Below are 19,345 nucleotides of genomic sequence, written 5' to 3'. Positions count from 1 at the left end.
CAAAATTTGGGAAAAAACTATTGGCTTCTTAAATAGTGCAATATGTTTAAAACATTATCCAAAAATATCAAATCAACCCGAGTAATATTCTAAGAGATGTACCCCTTGGATGTTCCGACCATCAGGCCACGTTAGTATGAATGTAAAACTTTAAACGCGTTTATCTCAAAACACAAGTCAAGTCGGTGGACATGATATCTCAAAAAGTTGTGAAGCGATTTTGTTCAAATTTTCCACACATCCTTGGAATGAATTTTTGAATACCTTAATTTCAACTATTTTTTTCGATCCAATATATGGCTAAAATTTGACTAAAAAAGTGAATTTTTTGGTTAAAACTCTGTCAAAAACTCAAATTTCAATATTTTCTTTTTATCCTTCGTTCATTAGCTAGATTTATCCATGTCCTACGAAAATATTTCTGGTTTATTGATTTTGGATTAAGCAATAATTAGTTATGCTGTCCACAGCAAAACCTGTTTTGGACACAACATGGGAGATGTGGTACCAACGGCTGAGTTTTCGGAATTTTTAAGTAAAAATTTCACGAAATACTTCACAAATATGTATCTTTGATATGCTAAATTGTTTAAGTGATATATATTTTGTATATATAATATTAAAAAAAAATCTTAAAAAAATATCCTTGTTTTTAGCCTCTGAAACCCCCTAACCCCTTAACATACCTAACTTTGGCGAATTAAATTTTATATAATATTACCGCATTATATGACTAGTCATTTCAATCATTGCCAGAATTAGTTAACTCATAAATGCATATGCAATTATGTGATTATGTAAATGTACATCAAGTGTATGTAAGTATTTGAACGAAGTAATGGTTTACCTTTTTACCGTCTAGTTCATGAGTACCTTGTGTTAGAACCTTGTCTACGCTGGCTGGATCACTGAATGTTATAAATCCGAACCCCCTGAAAAGAAAGATAAATCCAAATCAGTGCTTGAATATGTAAATACATTTACTGTTTAAGGTAATTCTTGAAAAGAAATCATCAATTTGTTGAACAGAACTGGCTTCAAAACTAACAACAAGCCGGTACTGATGATGCATTAAATAAATAAATAAATAAAGTAATTAAAAATTACAACCCTAATCGCCCGTTCCCAAAGTACAGATTTGGGCTAAGAAAATATTCCGTAAGCATAGGAGAGGTTGTTGCAGATATTTTTAGATGTAATATTAGATCATCGAAAATATGCTTCGTTTCGAAGAGCACAGATATTTTCGAAAAATACATATTTTTAACCGTAGATACGCTCGGTTAGTTTTCGAATGTTGTAGCTCAATTGTAAATTTAACTCCAATTATAGCGCGGAACGTAAATTGCAACATTGTAAAACTTTCAAAGGAAATAAACTCGAAAGCAATCTTCAAATGTCTCATTTGATATCAAACTTAATGTAATTCATATGTACTTATGAGTATTTATGAAAAGGAAGCTTTGAATGTCTGATTCTCAAAAGTTATAGCAGCGCATTTCCTGTGTCTCCTTGATTAATTCCATTAATACCACTTTGAATTGCCGTCGACTACAGCAACAACATCGCTCTTCGTATGACAAACTAATGTGTGGGCGCTCTGTGTGGAAGCGGCTTCGACAAGGCCGAATAAGTGTGGCAAGTTGAAGCGGGTCTCATCAATGTCGCCAATGACTTCGCTCGCCTGCAACCAGGCACGCATTAATTTGTTATTGTCGTTTGGCTCATTGTTTGCGATACTTTGAATACACTTTCCACTTTGGGCGTCGCATTCGCTCCTGCGGCGGCTTCCTTCGGTGCTGCACGCACATTGATAAGACTGCAATTGTTAATAGGATAATAAATGCTCATTTCCTTTCATTTATAATGCCAACGTCAGCGGCGTATTTTACAACACAACAACAACAGTATCTCTTTTGTGGCAACATACATATATTTTCAGCTACTTCATTATTGCAACATTTCCTTAGTTTTATTACATTTAAAACGTTTCAAGGAATTTTTATGATTGGAGACTCTCTCAGCAGCTGGAATGCTCTGAATTTTAAGAGCTACTTTAATTAAAATTCAATCAACTAACTTGCAGCGTGTACTTTTAGAAACATTTAAATTCAACTAAAACAACACAAACACCACCACATAAACAGGATGTTTCAAGCTATGTTAGTGGTTGCTTTGAAATTCCAATACTGCAGATGCATTTGTGGCGGGTTTGTTGTTGCTGCTGGATGTCTGGTTGGATGCTTGCTTGGCAGACTGTTGCGAGCTTCATTTTCTTAATGACACCCTCAGAATCACCATACACACATCTACATTCATGTAAAACATAGAGAACGTATGCACTTGCATCAGTGTGTGTTCTCCCTTACTCCGGGTGAACTTGCAAAAATTCACAAAATGACAAAAATTCTTTTATAATACTAACAACAATATACATATATGTGTGTACGTAGCCCAACAGCGGCGGGATTTTGGCTTGCCACGAGCGTCAGCCAGCAAGCAGCATGCCACTTGGTCAAACAACCATACACGCTGTATAGCTGTGTAAGTGAAAAATATTACCATACTACATATGTATTCATATATATATATATATGTATATTTGTATGTATGAATGTATGGGCAAATGTGTGTGTAGTTGCGCTGTGCCTCGGTGTTGTGGTCTGACGCACAAATATTCCCTGCAAATTCACTTGCGCATGCATGGAGCAACACATCCACTTAAATTCGGCATGCCTCGACACCGACATGTAACCAACCTACAACAATCAAAGTAACGATGCTTAAAAAAAGCCACCACAGTCGGAAGCCAAGAGCCAAAGCTGCAAGCAGTAGCGCCTCCGACATTTTTACTTAACTTTCCCTTGCATTGTTTCATTCTTACTGTTGTTGCTTTTGTTGTTTGCGTTGTTTTTCTTGTTTTTGTTGTGATAAACTTATTCTTGTTAAATATTTAATTAAAACGCTTATTATCTCGCACTGCATTTTAATGAGTCTCTTAGCTCGCCAACAAGCAAGCTCCAGCACAACAGCCAATTCTCTCCCCATTCAAACTTTGGATGTCCCTACAACAGGGTTGCCAAATGATGTTTTTTCTAAAAAAATTGCTTATTTATAATTTGCCAGTGTCTCTCGCTTTGAACACGTGGAACACTATACTTCAGCGGCTTTTCAATCGCGTCCAAAGCAAAGTTACTATAGTATCGAAAACTAAGTTCGTACCTCGAACGACACACAAAACATTCAATTGTTTTAAACTACACAACGTTCCTTTACGATAGATCCTGGAGCCTTTATCCAATTTTATCGAGAAAAGTCAGATAGATTGGTAAAGAGTTTTTGATGATACATATATGGAGAGTATGCGATCTGATTCTTATTATTTATCCATATGTTAGGAAAACTTTTGCTCGCTATAAAAGAGCTGAAAGATAATGGCAACCCTTAAAAACTCGGCTCTATTGTGGCCTTGTCGTTCACTCTTGATATCTTCCTTTTATTATTTTATTATACTTTGTTGCTACTTCTGCGTCGTCAGGCTCAAAGCAAGTTAACCAAAGCTTGGCAGCGATCCGCTTATGGTGCCGCATTCACACCGCCTTTGCTAACCTCATTCGATGTTGGCAACGTAATATGTATGTATATTAGGAGGCACCCCCTTGCCACCTAATGCAGCACCGCCTATGCATGTACTCATATATGTGTGTTGCTAGGAGTTCGCGTGCCACATAATTATACATGCATGCATATATTTGCGTCGAGTATTAATGTTACAGCTTGTATCCGTCTGGCAGCTTGTTTCTCATCCGACTGGATGCTTACTGCTCACATCCCCATCAGTGTTCTTAATTTCGCTGCCACTAATGCGCCCCAAACACTTCAGTTTGGCTGGACCGCCTGCTCCGTATGCCTGCACTTCGTCAACTCTCAACCAGCAACCAGACCAGCGTAATTAACGACGATTCTATTGCAATTGTGGCAATTGTTTTTGGCTTTGATTCCCAGTGCTTCTGCCACCGCCATTTCTTCTTCTGCGACTAGCTGCTTCATCCCTCGTCCAACCGCACTGTCTTTATTTTAAGTGCCACTTTTGTTACGTCTCTTCAGCCAGCAGTTTTCCAACTTTCTTTGTTGTTGCATACATATTTATTTCTGTTTTGCTGCGCTGTGCACATTATCCCAACGTTGTGTGGCAAGTTGCAAGTAGCGGAAAAGATTTGTATTTTCTACTTACATAATGTTTATTTGTAGTCAATGTTATTGCGAAATTGTTTTGCTGTTATTGCACTTTTGTTATTCACACTTTAAAGTATTGCGCTTGTTGCTGTTATTTTAGTGGTTCTTATTAGTTTTTTACTTTATGTTAACGCGCTCGGATATTAGTGGTGCCACCCGTATCACTGTTCTTTCTGATTTTTATTAAATTTTTTATTGGCATTTTATCCATTTTAATTCCACTGCTACTTCGGGTCATTGGTGTGGTTTAGCTTGTTTTAGTGTCCTGCTGGCACTTTGAATTCACTTTACCACACACGAAAGTGAACAGTAAATCAAAATACTCGGTAAACACGCATGTGTTTAAGGATAAGGTGGTGCTCTAATAAGCAAGGCATAAATAACAAGTAAGAAAGGGCTAAGTTCGGGTGTAACCGTACATTTTATACTCTCGCAATTTATTTATTTAACTTTATTTATATTATATAATACACAATTTGACCCACATATTCGTCATATATATTGTATAAAGTCCATTGAAAGTTGGAAACCATAATATTAGGTTAGAAGCACCGAGGTAATCGTGTTCGATATATGGGGCCTCAAAAACCTATGGTCCGATTTCGGCGATTTTTAGAATGGGGCTGCCACACTATTAACATAGTATTTGTGCAAAGTTCTGCACCGATATCTTCACTAGTGCTTACTTTATATATTGTAAAGTAAACGATTCAGATCGTCTCAAAGTTCCGGTATATAGGAAGTAGGCGTGGTTGTGAAGCGATTTGGCCTATTTTAACAACATATCATTGGGATGTAAAGAAATTATTACAAACCAAGTTTCATTGAAATCGGTCGAGTAGTTCCTGAGATATGGTTTTTGACCAATAAGTGGGCGACGCCACGCCCATTTTCCATTTTGTAAAAAAACATGAGTGCAGCTTTCATCTGCCATTTCTTATGTGAAATTTAGTGTTTCTGACGTTTTTCGTTAGTGAGTTAACCCACTTTTTGTAATTTTAAACCTAACTTTTGTATGGGAGGTGGGCGTGGTTATCATCCGATTTCTTTAATTTTTGGACTGTATTAGGAAGTGGCTAAAAAACACGACTGCAGAAAGTTTGGTTTATATAGCTCTATTGGTTTGCGAGATATGTACAAAAAACTAAGTAGGGGGCGGGGTCACGCCCACTTTTCCAAAAAAAATACATCCAAATGTGCCCCTCCCTAGTGGGATCCTATGTTCCAAATTTCATTTTCATAACTTTATTTATGGCTTAGTTATGGCACTTTATGTGTTTTCTGTTTTCGCCATTTTGTGGGCGTGGCAGTGGTCCGATTTCTCATTCATTTTCATTTCGAAAGCAATCTTCCTATGGTGCCAAGAAATAAGTATGCCAAGTTTCATCAAGATATCTTAATTTTTACTCAAGTTACAGCTTGCACAGACGGACGGACGGACGGACAGACAGACATTCGGATTTGTACTCCACTCTTCACCCTGATCATTTTGATATATGTACATATATAACCCTATATCTAACTCGTTTAGTTTTGGGTGTTACAAACAGCCGTTATGTGAACAAAACTATAATACTCTCTTTAGCAACATTTGTTGCGAGAGTATAAAATACTGGGACTTAAATAATGTTATATTATCCCTTAAATTTCCATATCAGTTAGATTATGATAATTCCATTTGCATGTACCCAACATCACCATAGAGGTGATAAGCCCTTTAAGCAAACAAAATATAAAACCAGTAAACATTTTGAAAATTATTAAATTGTTTTTCTTAAATATTTCCTTTCGAAGTAGCTCAAGGCTCAAACAGTGGTCCCTTATTTTATATTGTTTTGCTTACTTCAGTCCACGAGAAATTTCCCCAACAGATTTACGAGGTATTTTAAATTAAGGTACGTGGTAGGTAGGAGTGCAGCCTTATTGTTGTTGGGCTCAATTAGTACTAGTTGTGCAATTTTGATGCACTAATTGCAAAACTATATAATACAGTTATCCCGTTTCCTCTACTTATGCCCGATATGGTTTTATTAGACATCCGTTCAAGGTTCGATGCCTTATACGGATAGAGAGAGAAATGAGATTGAAACATAACATAACTTTCGAACCTTATAAGTTATATTGTATCTTAGGTTAAGTTCAAAGGCTGACACTCGCGACAAATAGCACGATGGTTCACACTTGGACAGATAAAGGCGCCAGTCCATTGTAATGACGAAATACTCCTAAGTATGGATCGCAAAGAAAACTCTTATGTTTGGTCTTATCTTACTTTGAATAAGACAATACTTGAGTGGTACTTTTAGTTTCATAAATCTGTGCAACAAATTTAAATTTCTCTTAAACTAAGTACGGAGTCAAATCCTAATTCCTGTTTACTTTATTCAAAAAGTACTATATCTCGTAGTAAGTCTTTGGAAATTTTAGTATTTAAGGTAATCCAACACTTCTGATTCTTGTTATACTCTCGCAACAAAGTTGCTACGAGAGTATTATAGTTTTGTCCACATAACGGTTGGTTGTAAGTCCTAAAACTAAACGAGTTAGATATAGGGTTATATATAACAAAATGATCAGGGTGACGAGAAAAGTTCAAATCCGGATGTCTGTCTGTCCGTCCGTCTGTCCGTCCGTCCGTGCAAGCTGTAACTTGAGTAAAAATAAAGATATCTTGATGAAACTTGGCACACTTATTTCTTGGCACCATAAGAAGGTTAAGTTCGAAAATGGGCGTAAACGGACCACTGCTACGCCCACAAAATGGCGAAAACCGAAAACCCTTAAAGAGCCACAACTAAGCTATAAATAGAGCTATGGAAGTAAAATTTGGTATGAAGGATCGCACTATGAAGGGGCATATGTGGATGTAATTTTTTTGGGGAAGTGGGCCTGGCCCCGCCCCCTACAAAGTTTTTTGTACATATCTCGCAAACTACTAAAGCTGTATCAAGGAAACTTTCTAAAGTCGTTTATTTTAGGTACTACCTTATACAGTCCAAAAATGGAGGAAATTGGATTGTAACCACGCTCACCTCCCATACAAAGGTTATGTTGAAAACTACTAAAAGTGGGTTAACTCACTAACGAAAAACGCCAGAAACACTAAATTTCATATAAGAAATGACACATGTAAGCTACACTCAGATTTTTTACACTTATTGGTCAAAAACCATATCTCAGGAACTACTCGACCGATTTCAATGAAACATGGTTTGTAATAATTTCTTTACATCCCAATGATATGTTGTTAAAATAGGCCAAATCGCTTCACAACCACGCCTACTTCCTATATACCGGAACTTTGAGACGATCTGAATCGTTTACTTTACAATATATAAAGTAAGCACTAGTGAAGATATCGGTGCAGAACTTTGCACTAATACCATGTTTATAGTGTGTCAGCCCCATTCTAAAAATCACCGAAATCTGACCATAGGTTTTCAAGGCTCCATTAATCGAACATGAGGACCTCGGTGCTTCTAACCTAATATTATGGTTTCCAACTTTCAATGGACTTTATACAATATATATGTATGACGAATATGTGGGTCAAATTGTGTATTATATAATATAAATAAAGTTAAATAAATAAATTGCGAGAGTATAAAATGTTCGATTACACCCGAACTTAGCCCTTCCTTACTTGTTTTTTATTTTAATGTTAAGTTCGTAGGATGGGATCATGTCTGATCACTTGGGAGTGGCTAGAAACGATTCTTCTCCACATGGTTCAAGCAGCTCACGACATCCGGTTTTAGTCCAAGTATCCTCTGGGTAGCCAATAAACACCCGTTTGGAGGCAAGCTAAAGTTTGATGATGACCACTGCAAACGTATTAAGGACTACGATTTAAGGGCATGCACCTGGAATGTCCGAACCCTTAATTGGGAAGGTGCCTCTTCCCAGCTGGTTGATGTCCTCATACGACTGAAGACTGACATCACCGCCATTCAAGAAGTGTGATGGACGGAACAAGGACGGAAGAAGGTGGGTCCATGTGACATCTAGCCACAATCCGCATCAGAGCGAGGTTCTTCAACATATCGCCCATGCCCCAACTGAAGAGAAGGACGATGTGATCAAAGATACTTTCTATGAGCGCCTAGAACGCACCTAAGAGCGCTGCCCCGCCAAAATCGTGCTTGGCGATTTCAACGCTAGGATGGATAAAGAATGTGCCTTTGGCACAATAGTCGAAAAATTCAGCCTTCTTGACGAAACATCGCCAAACGGCTTGAGGCTGATTGACTTCGCTGCGGCCAGAAATATGGTCGTCTGTAGTACCAAATTCCAGCACAAGAAAATTCATCAAGCAACATCGCGTAACCAAATCGATCATGTTGTGATAGACGGAAACATGTCTCCAGTGTTTTAGACGTGCGTATGCTCCGAGCACCAAATATAGACTCGGACCGTTATCTAATAGCAGCTAAGATACGCCCCCGTCCCTGTGCAGCAAAGAACGCCCATCAACAAACACAAAGAAGGTTGGGATAGATACCAAGAGCTGAAGAAGAAAGCGAGACGCATTTACAGACAGAAAAAGAAAGAGGCCGAAATGCGTGAGTATGAAGAGCTTGAGAAGCTGGCCGACAGAGGTAATGCTCGAACATTTTATGAAAAAGTGAAGCGACTTAACGAAGGTTTCAAGACCGGAGCATCCTCATGTAGAGACCAAGGTGGTAATCTGGTAACCGATGTCTAGGGCATACTGGGATTAGGGAGGGAACACTTCTCCGACCTGCTGAATGGCAGTGAAAGTACCACACCAGGAGATGGCGAACACGATTCCCTAATCGATGACGACGGAACAGATGTCCCATTACCCGACCATGAAGAAATTCGAATAGCAATTACCCGCTTGAAGAACAATAAAGCGGCGGGGGCCGACGGATTACCGGCCGAGCTATTCAAATACGGCGGCGAAGAACTGATAAGGTGCATGCATCAGCTTCTTTGCAGAATATGATCGGAGAAAGCATGACTGACGATGATTAATCCGTAAAAACGGAGATCCTACAATCTATGCCAATTACCGTGGGATAAGCCTCCTAAATCTCACGTATAAGGTTCGATCAAGCGTACTGTGTGAAAGACTAAAGCCCACGGTCAACAAACTGATTGGACCTTATCAGTGTGGCTTTAGACCTGGAAAATCAACAACTGACCAGATATTCACCATGCGCCAAATTTTGGAGAAGGCCCGTTAAAAGAGGATCGATACACACCACCTTTTTGTAGATTTTAAAGCTGCTTTCGACAGCACGAAAAGGAGCTGCCTTTATGCCGCTAAGTCTGAATTTGGTATCCCCGCAAAACTAATACGGTAGTGTAAGCTGACGTTGAGCAACACCAAAAGCTGCGTCATGACTGGGAAAGAGCTCTCCGAGCCATTCGATACCAAACGAGGTTTCAGACAAGGTGACTTCTTTTACTTGATGCTGGAAAAAAATTGAGAAGGTACAATCTTCTATAAGAGTGTACAGCTGCTGCCGTACGCCAATGATATGAATGTCATTGGAATCAACAACCGCGCCGTTTGTTCTGCTTTTTCCTGTCTGGATAAGGAAGCGAAGCGAATGGGTCTGGATGTGAATGAGGACAAGACGAAATATCTCCTGTCATCAAGCAAACAGTCGGCGCATTCGCGTCTTGGCTTAAACGTCACTGTTGACATTCATAACTTCGAAGTCGTAGATAATTTCGTATACCTGGGAACCAGCATCAACAACACCAACAATGTCATCCTCGAAATCCAACGCAGAATCACTCTTGCCAACAGGTGCAATTGGAAAGTAAAGTCCTCTCTCGGCGAACCAAAATCAAACTCTATAAGGCGCTTATCATTCCCGTCCTTCTTTATGGTGTAGAAGAGGTTCTCAGAACATTAGCAACAGCGAATACCGTAGACGATGAACGATGAGCTGTACGATTTATACGACGACATAGTTGAGCGAATAAAAAGACAGCGGCTTCGCCCGCTAGGTCATGGACGAAAACACTCCGGCTTTGAAAGTGTTCGATACAGTACCCGCGGAGGAAGCCGAGGAAGGCGAAGGCCTCCACTCCGTTGGAGGGACCAGGTGAAGAGCGACCTGGTTACACTTAGGATCTCCAACTGACGCCGAACTGCGAAGGAAAAAGAGGCTATCATCGATTCAGCTATAAGATTTATTATTTCGTTTGCAAGATTTATTACTAATTTCAAACAAAAAAAAATTTTGTGAGTTAGTTCTCTGTGGAAGCTTTTATGTCAACCTCTCCAATTGTATTGGTTGTAACACTGTTCACACCTATATGCCAAGTAACACTCCCAGATTATTTTGTATTCCCTTTGACTAACACTTCATATTAACCTTTATTTGGCGTCTTGTTGCACATTTTCCAGCACAATTCTCAAGCCATTTACACCAGCGATTGTGTTTGATGATTGCGTTCACCCCGCAATCATGAAAGTGGCGGAGTCTCCGCTCTGCAATTAGAAATTCATCCTGCCCCCCCCAACTATACATTGTAGCAGTACTTCTACATATACATATAACTCTCCCCTCACCGCATTTCATTTGGCGTCGTATTTGCTATATTTGAGAATGTTTGCATGCTGGGGCGAAGAAGTACTGTCTAGTGACAATTCATCTGACGGCGCGGTGTGTTTTCTGGCACCAGTGAGTTGTTGTTGTTTGCGCACTTAAGCTTAAACTTTTTCGAAATTTATTTGCAAGTTCTCTAATTTGTTATTCTCCCATTTTAATATCCAATCTCATTTACTAGAGTCATTTATTCAGCTCCCCACCCGCAGCACCCAACACTTGGCGCTCTCCGCACACGACGCCCGTGCTTCATACTCGCGTACTAGGAAGTGCTTTCCACGATGAGTTCACCTTCCAAAGGACAATGAGACCAAAATACGAGGAACCAAGTGTCGCTCTGGCCGTTGTTTTCACACGCAATTGTTGCTATCATCGTCGTTTGCTGCTGGCATTTTACGTTGTCACAGAATTTGTCGCACCTTCGCCAGTTTGCGCTGCAATGGAATGCCTGTTTACATTTATTACTTTGCTCAACTTAAAGTGAAAAATTTCCATAAACATTCTTTGAAGCAACATAAAGTTTTATTAAATTCTACTTGAAAGTACGGCGAACAGCAGCACCGCCACGTACGACTTAACAAATGAGTACGACATCATTTAAATTCACACTCGACGAAGTGTTTGCATTGATTGTTTCAGTTGATTGCAGGAAGAAAGTTAAGGAAGCTGACCCAATGAGGGTGAGGTGTTTCCAAGGAGGGTTCTAAATCCCCTAGCTTCATCAAAGGATACAAAGAGCCTAAGATCAATCCTTATTCCGACCAATAACAAAAAAAACGAACGAGCCATCGAAAATTTAACTCAACGTATGGATCATCTGAGAGGTAGCCGCGACTAAAAGAGATAATCTTTGAAAAATTAACGTCAAATAATGTTCTTTCGAATGATAATAAAAAGTAGGGAATCTCGCAATGGATCACCTTTTATTTCCAGATATTGCCAAATTTTATATTATACATATATTGTTGCGAATAAATTCAATATTGTATAATATTTACTAACTCCATAGGTCATATAATATATATACAGTAATCCCCGCTTAAGTGTCCCTTCTTAACATGCACGACTTTTAGGACACTTAAGCAGGAAAGGCACGTAAATGAATCCCGCTTAGGTGCCTCGGGGTACTTACCAAGTATTTCCTCAAATACTTCGATCTAACAATAATTATGAAAAACATTACAAAACTATGTATATGTTTTCATTTTGACAATTATCAACGCATTCAATGTCAAAAATATTAAAGGCAGTTGAAAGAGTGCTATTACAGTAACTTAAGCGGGCAAGGCACTTAAGCGGGGACTTGCTTATGTAAATTTAAAGAAAAAATAAATATGCCGCAATATATTGTCACTTAAGCGGGAAAGGAATTTAAACGGGGGGCATTGTTAGTCGTTAAAACTCCAGAACGGCTGTGGGGGTCTAGGGAAGGTGAGAAATAAATGTAGATTCAATTTGAACATTATTGCATACAAACAATTTGTAATTTATATATCTACGAGTATGTATGTACTTATATTTATAAAAATTAAAGTTTGTTTGTTAGCGATGCTAAGGCTCGAGAACGGCTGGGCCAATATTGATGAAATTGTCAGAAGTTGTTCTATGTGGATCTGGGAAGGTTTAGGAATAAAAAAACCTTATCATTTTCCTGAGGAAAAGTAGGGAAATTGGAAAACTTCAAATAATGTCTTTTTTCTATAATTTCTTTTTCACTTATTTTTTAAATTTGTTTTTCAATTCTATCTATCATAAAAAAATCGGAAAGGTCGTTAAACATGCAAATAAATGAAACTCCTGGCAAAAGTGTTGAAGATTTGTAAACTGATAATATAGGATGAGTGCACAATGGCTCACAAACCGTCTCTAGAAGCACTTGACAGAACAATGAAAGATCTGCGCAAATATTGACATAAACTGGACGATTTAAAGTCAAATTCCGGGAGATTTGTTCTCATACAAATCGATCGATCGTGTTGAAAAGAAAAGATGAGAAGATGAAGCCGTGAATTCTTCAGTGGAATTTATAATTTCTTTGAATTTGCCTGGCAAGCTCCGCATCATTTGAGTCTCGAATTTGGATCTGTCATTATTATGCTTCGCAATCTTCATGCGCCGAAACTGTGTAATGGAACCCGACTGATTGTGACGGAGCTATCGAATAATGTGATAGTTGCAGGAATTTTGAATAGGGACTTATAAGGGGGCAGAATGCTTGATTCTACGAATTCCTTTGAGTCCCAACGATTTAACATTTCTGATCAAACGTGTTGAGTTTCCAGCAAAACGTGCATTTGAGATTTATTCTCTGTCCAGAACACATAATTTTACACAGGGCAACGTCTGCGGGGTCAGCTAGTCACTTATATATAATTGTTAATAATATTAAATGGCATCAGTTCTTGGCCACAATGTGGTTTAGTATCAAAAATTAGTACAATCGGTCAAAGTCCTTTTAGACAAAATAATAATAACAATGGCAAGCAAGCATACTCAGAATTCAATTAAAATGAAAATCGAGATTTTCGATTCATCATGTTCAGATATTTATAATTTTATTATTTCAAAATGCTAATGTTAAGTTAATTAACAAAAATTCCCTCTTAGCAAAAGAGAATACATGAAGTACCAAATTATGAAGTTATATATACTAATATTCTAAAAAGGGAAAGATTTGTATGTAACGGGTGATTTTTTTGAGGTTAGGATTTTCATGCATTAGTATTTGACAGATCACGTGGGATTTCAGACATGGTGTCAAAGAGAAAGATGCTCAGTATGCTTTGACATTTCATCATGAATAGACTTACTAACGAGCAACGCTTGCAAATCATTGAATTTTATTACCAAAATCAGTGTTCGGTTCGAAATGTGAAATCCGCTTTTTTATCGACAAATTTTGTTCAGCGATGAGGCTCATTTCTGGTTGAATGGCTACGTAAATAAGCAAAATTGCCGCATTTGGGGTGAAGAGCAACCAGAAGCCGTTCAAGAACTGCCCATGCATCCCGAAAAATGCACTGTTTGGTGTGGTTTGTACGCTGGTGGAATCATTGGACCGTATTTTTTCAAAGATGCTGTTGGACGCAACGTTACGGTGAATGGCGATCGCTATCGTTCGATGCTAACAAACTTTTTGTTGCCAAAAATGGAAGAACTGAACTTGGTTGACATGTGGTTTCAACAAGATGGCGCTACATGCCACACAGCTCGCGATTCTATGGCCATTTTGAGGGAAAACTTCGGAGAACAATTCATCTCAAGAAATGGACCCGTAAGTTGGCCACCAAGATCATGCGATTTAACGCCTTAACGTCAAGTCTAAAGTCTACAGAAATAAGCCAGCAACTATTCCAGCTTTGGAAGACAACATTTCCGAAGAAATTCGGGCTATTCCGGCCGAAATGCTCGAAAAAGTTGCCCAAAATTGGACTTTCCGAATGGACCACCTAAGACGCAGCCGCGGTCAACATTTAAATGAAATTATCTTCAAAAAGTAAATGTCATGAACCAATCTAACGTTTCAAATAAAGAACCGATGAGATTTTGCAAATTTTATGCGTTTTTTTTTTTTTTAAAGTTATCAAGCTCTTAAAAAATCACCCTATATGTTTGTAATGAATAAACTCAAAAACTACTGTGCCGATTTCAAAAATTTCTTCATCATTGGAAAGCTACATTCGGCCTGAGTAACATAGGCTATATTTATTGCTAGAGAAGATTAGGGATCCTTATTAAAACTTAACTGACGTAATCCAAGGAGTAAAAAAAAGTGCCGTAAAACGTGTTTCGGCGTATGCGCTGCGGAAACTCTTAATGGTAGAATAAAAGTATGTTCTACAATATTAAATAACATATCTACAAAAAATTACGCATATGTCTAACTATTATAATATAGTTATGTCACAATAAGTGTTTTTACATAAAAAATAAATTTAAATACTACCACTATAAAAGGTCCTTTGCTTTGGTATTAACCCATTTGAAAGATATCACGAGTTTAAAAATGTAAGTTATTAGGAAATCGGGTTAACACTTCTGAAGTGTTTTTCAGCTTCCACTCTGCGCTACCCGTGAAATTTGGTATGAAAATGTACGCGCACAGTTTTGAAGCTTATTTCTCTCATTCATCAAGTTTGCGCTCAACTCGGCTTTGGCATCCACTTTGCAGGCACACTAGCCTAAAAAATTAAAACATCGGACGCATGGATTACCCGACGGGATTTTCGTACATGTTGCCACTCTGAATATTTTATGGAAATGAAAATTGATCTGTCACTAAAAATGATCAGAACTAATAATCAGTTCTTTTCAGAACTAAATACAACTTATTTTAATTTTTTCAGTAAATAACATATTGTAACTTTTTACTCTCCGAACAGCGTAGCGACTCCAGTTATAAGAAATAATTTTTTAATTACATTTTTATAGCTATTAAGCAAATAATTTACAAGCACATGCGCGAGGATCGATTTTCGACCTATCGCAGCTGATTGCTGAACACAATTTCAGAACTCCACAAGTACGCGTACGGAGCGTGTGCAGCGGTTTAAAGAACAAAATATTAGAAATGTACAAACTCGCACTAGGTAGTCGCACTCTGAGCGTTCTCAACGCCTACATAATCAGAGAGAAAGACAACGGATATCAAAGACTAGAGATAGTAATCAAATTTTAGCTCATTGCAAATATAATTTAACTTCATGTTCGAGGTTTCCTCATTTTACGTTTTTTAAATGACCCCACGCAAGAAACGAGAAAGAACATACATATGTACGGGAGAGTGTCTAGTATATATATATATATATATATATATATATATATATATATATATATATATATATATATATACATTATTTTTTTTAAGAGCACAATACACCTTAAGTCGCAATGCGTCCTCAGCTCTTAATATATAAGTTTTCTTAGACCGTGTACCGTATTAAGAACAAGTAAGGAAGGGCTAAGTTCGGGTGTAACCGAACATTTTATACTCTCGCAATTTATTTATTTAACTTTATTAATATTATATAATACACAATTTGACCCACATATTCGTCATATATATTGTATAAAGTCCATTGAAAGTTGGAAACCCTAATATTAGGTTAGAAGCACCGAGGTCCTCGTGTTCGATATATGGGGCCTTAAAAACCTATGGTCCGATTTCGGCGATTTTTAGAAAGAGACCACACTATAAACATAGTATTTGTGCAAAGTTCTGCACCGATATCTTCACTAGTGCTTACTTTATATATTGTAATGTAAACGATTCAGATCTTCTTCAAAGTTCTGGTATATAGGAAGTAGGCGTGGTTGTGAAGCGATTTGGCCTATTTTCACAACATATCATTGGGATACAAGGAAACTACTACAAACCAAGTTTCATTGAAATCGGTCGAGTAGTTCCTGTTATATGGTTTTTGACCCATAAGTGGGCGACGCCACGCCCATTTTCCATTTTGTAAAAAAATCTGAGTGCAGCTTCCATCTTCCATTTCTTATGTGAAATTTAGTGTTTCTGACGTTTCTCGTGAGTTAACCCACTTTTAATAATTTTCAACCTAACCTTTGTATGTGAGGTGGGCGTGGTTATTATCCGATTTCTTTAATTTTTGGACTGTATTAAGAAGTGGCTAAAAAAAGCAGAAAGCTTGGTTTATATAGCTCTATTTATTTGCGAGATATGTACAAAAAACCTATTTGGGGGCGGGGCCCACTTCCCCAAAAGAATTACATCCAAATATGCCCCTTCATAGTGCGATCCTTCATACCAAATTTTATTTCCATAGCTTTATTTATGACTTAGTTATGGCACTTTATGTGTTTTCGGTTTTCGCCATTTTGTGGGCGTGGCAGTGGTCCGATTTTGCTCATTTTCGAAAGCAACCTTCCTATGGTGCCAAGAAATAAGTGTGCCAAGTTTCATCAAGATATCTTAATTTTTACTCCAGTTACAGCTTGCACAGACGGATGGACGGACAGACAGACATTCGGATTTGAACCCCACTCTTCACCCTATTCACTTTGGTATATATAACCCTATATCTAACTCGTTTAGTTTTGGGTGTCACATAACAACCGTTATGTGAACAAAACTATTATACTCTCTAGCAACTTTGTTGCGAGAGTATAAAAATGGTAGATTATGTACTTTAACTATTACCCTTTACCAACTGAGTTATTACTGCCTATTGGAAATTTCATCGAGAAATTGATACTTTTCCACTTTTTTCGGAAAATAACCGTAATTTGTTTAAGTAGTTCTCTACTTTGTACAAGAAATTATATGATGACACTGTGTAGTTTACAGCCCAGCGTACATTTCAACCAGCCAGCAACAGCATCATAATAACAGCAGCCAGTATTAGAGACAAATTCAATTAAAAAGATGAATGAGCTGATGCCGTGCTTTTTGCTGATTTTGCCGGTATAAAGCAATTGGAATAGCAATTCTGGATGTTTTGCTTTGAAGCCCAGCAGTAACAACTCAAGTGAGTCTGGGAAGTTGGAAGAGACTAAATCCGGGTAATGAGGCACATTAAATGCACGCATCGTGAGCGGCGTGCACAACTGTCGCAGATTCCTAAATGGGGCAAAATAATTACCCCTATATGCTGCCGTTGGAGGTGCGGTGAGGGCGTGTGTTCGTACAACAGACGGTTGTTTCAGCAATTGGTGCTTGTTTGGCAGCCGACAATTCGAATTCACACACCACCATGCCACCGAGCATGGTTATCATTTCACCGTTCTGCAGAGCCTCCCCACTTTCGTTGACGCTTGGAATGCTATTGTTTTGAAGAGTTGGTCGTGTGTAAAAGTTGCGAAATTTATGGCGATGCGTTGAACGCAACCGCTCGTTAATGGATGTTTCCGCAACTTGCCGTTATTTTGTGATATTAGCAAATGTTAGAGGTGGAAATTTTTAAAATAATTGTGAACGTGAGCCTATCTACAAAACCAGAGCACTCGTTATGACAGGAATTAACTGAAGAGCGAGTAAACAAACTGGCGCAAACAATGAAATATCACATCATGAATCTCTTCTGGAAATTAGTGTAATCTATGTGCAGAAAAATGTTGCGCTTAGTCACAATACACCCAATAAATGTTTCTGCCAAAGTTGCTCTGATTAAGGTACAATTTGCTTGGTGTAGCCTATTTCAATGTATTTGCTCTCTTGTTCAAAATATTTCGCATATTAATAGATATGTACGTTATAAAAACAACCGGATGTTTGGAAACCCTAATACTAGATACATGTGAGCTAGGAGAAGGAGTAAGAAAAATATTCCCTCTGACATCTGAAGGCTTTACCAATATCTTTAAAATATCTGAAAGCTTTACCAAAAATTTTCGGTAAGAAATTATTCATTGGTACTGAGTTCTTCATGTTCGATATCTGGGGTGTCGAAGATTTTTAGTTCGATTTTGATAATTTTTAAATGAGTGATGTCACACCACCTGGAGGATGGAGTAATACGTAGAAGTTAAGGCTGACACCGCCATCCAAGAAGTCCGATGGACGGGACAAAGACGGAAGACTATGAGACTATGAGGGCTGCTATATATATTTCTGACCTAGGCAACACTAAGCGCACAATTTGACAATCGCTCAAAAAAAGTGCTTCGAAAATTGGTTTGAGCGCATGCAAAAGTGTACAAATCTTAATGGAAAATATTTTGAAAAACAATAAAACGATTTTCGTTGATAAATATTCAGCCCTCGTACAGCGGCCATATAAAGGTGCGAGAATTCGGTGTGGGAGAGACGTCGTCGAGTCCTGGAATTCACTCCGGTGGATGAACGTCTAGCCACAATCCGCATCAAAGCGAGATTCTTCAACATATCGCTTATGGAAGAAAAGGACGATGTGATCAAAGATACTTTCTATGAGCGCCTAGAACGTACCTATGAGCGCTGCCCCGCCTCGATGTCAAAATCGTGCTTGGCGATTTCAACGCTAGGGTGGGTAATGAAGGTGTCTTTGGCACAACAGTCGGAAAATTAAGCATCCATGATGAAACATCGCCAAATGGCCTGAGGCTGATCGACTTCGCTGTAATCGATATCATCGGAAGCAACAACTGCGGCGTTTGTTCTGCTTTTTCCCCGCATAGATAAGGAGGCGAAGCGAATGGGTCTGGAGGTGAATGAGGACAAGACGAAATATCTCCTGTCATCAAACAAATAGTCCGCGCATTTGAGTCTTGGCTCCCACGTCACTTATAACTTTGAAGTCGTAGATAATTTTGTATACCTAGGCACCAGTATCAACAATGGACAATGTCAACATCCGTTGAGACGGCAATAAGAGTTCTCGAGAGAAAGGTTTTGCGGAAGATTTATGGTTCCTATTTACATTGGCAACGGCGAATACCGCAGACGATGGAATGATGAGACGGTTGTAAAGACTGACTGCCATAATGGTGTAAAGATCTTGGATTTATTTGTTCCTTAAAGCATTGCAAAGAGAAAGTTATTTGAACCCGAATCTTCCATTGAACAGTTTTAGGCAGCA

General features: G+C 38.3%; 1 protein-coding gene across 17 annotated transcripts in view; it reads right to left on the bottom strand.

Moving 5' to 3' along the window:
• Rbp6_3 (RNA-binding protein Musashi homolog Rbp6) overlaps window positions 1-19,345 on the bottom strand; it is a 436,335-nt gene that overhangs the window by 248,574 nt on the left and 168,416 nt on the right. For 16 of the 17 annotated variants that reach the window (XR_008470744.1, XM_054228378.1, XM_054228379.1 and 13 more), the window contains one exon: window positions 848-932. Coding sequence is in view for 15 of the 17 variants with exons in the window: in XM_054228378.1 (XP_054084353.1) it covers window positions 848-932 (85 nt within the window). In the remaining 2 variants the exon portion in view is untranslated. Of the gene's footprint in view, window positions 1-847; window positions 933-19,345 lie in introns of those variants that run through there. The other variant, XM_054228391.1, reaches the window with a different exon arrangement.

The sequence above is a fragment of the Zeugodacus cucurbitae genome, chromosome 4, assembly GCF_028554725.1.
Source record: "Zeugodacus cucurbitae isolate PBARC_wt_2022May chromosome 4, idZeuCucr1.2, whole genome shotgun sequence".
In the NCBI taxonomy this organism is placed as follows: Eukaryota; Metazoa; Arthropoda; class Insecta; order Diptera; family Tephritidae; genus Zeugodacus; species Zeugodacus cucurbitae.
Note: the sequence above shows the minus strand (reverse complement) of the source record. Positions and strands in the feature narration are given on the sequence as shown.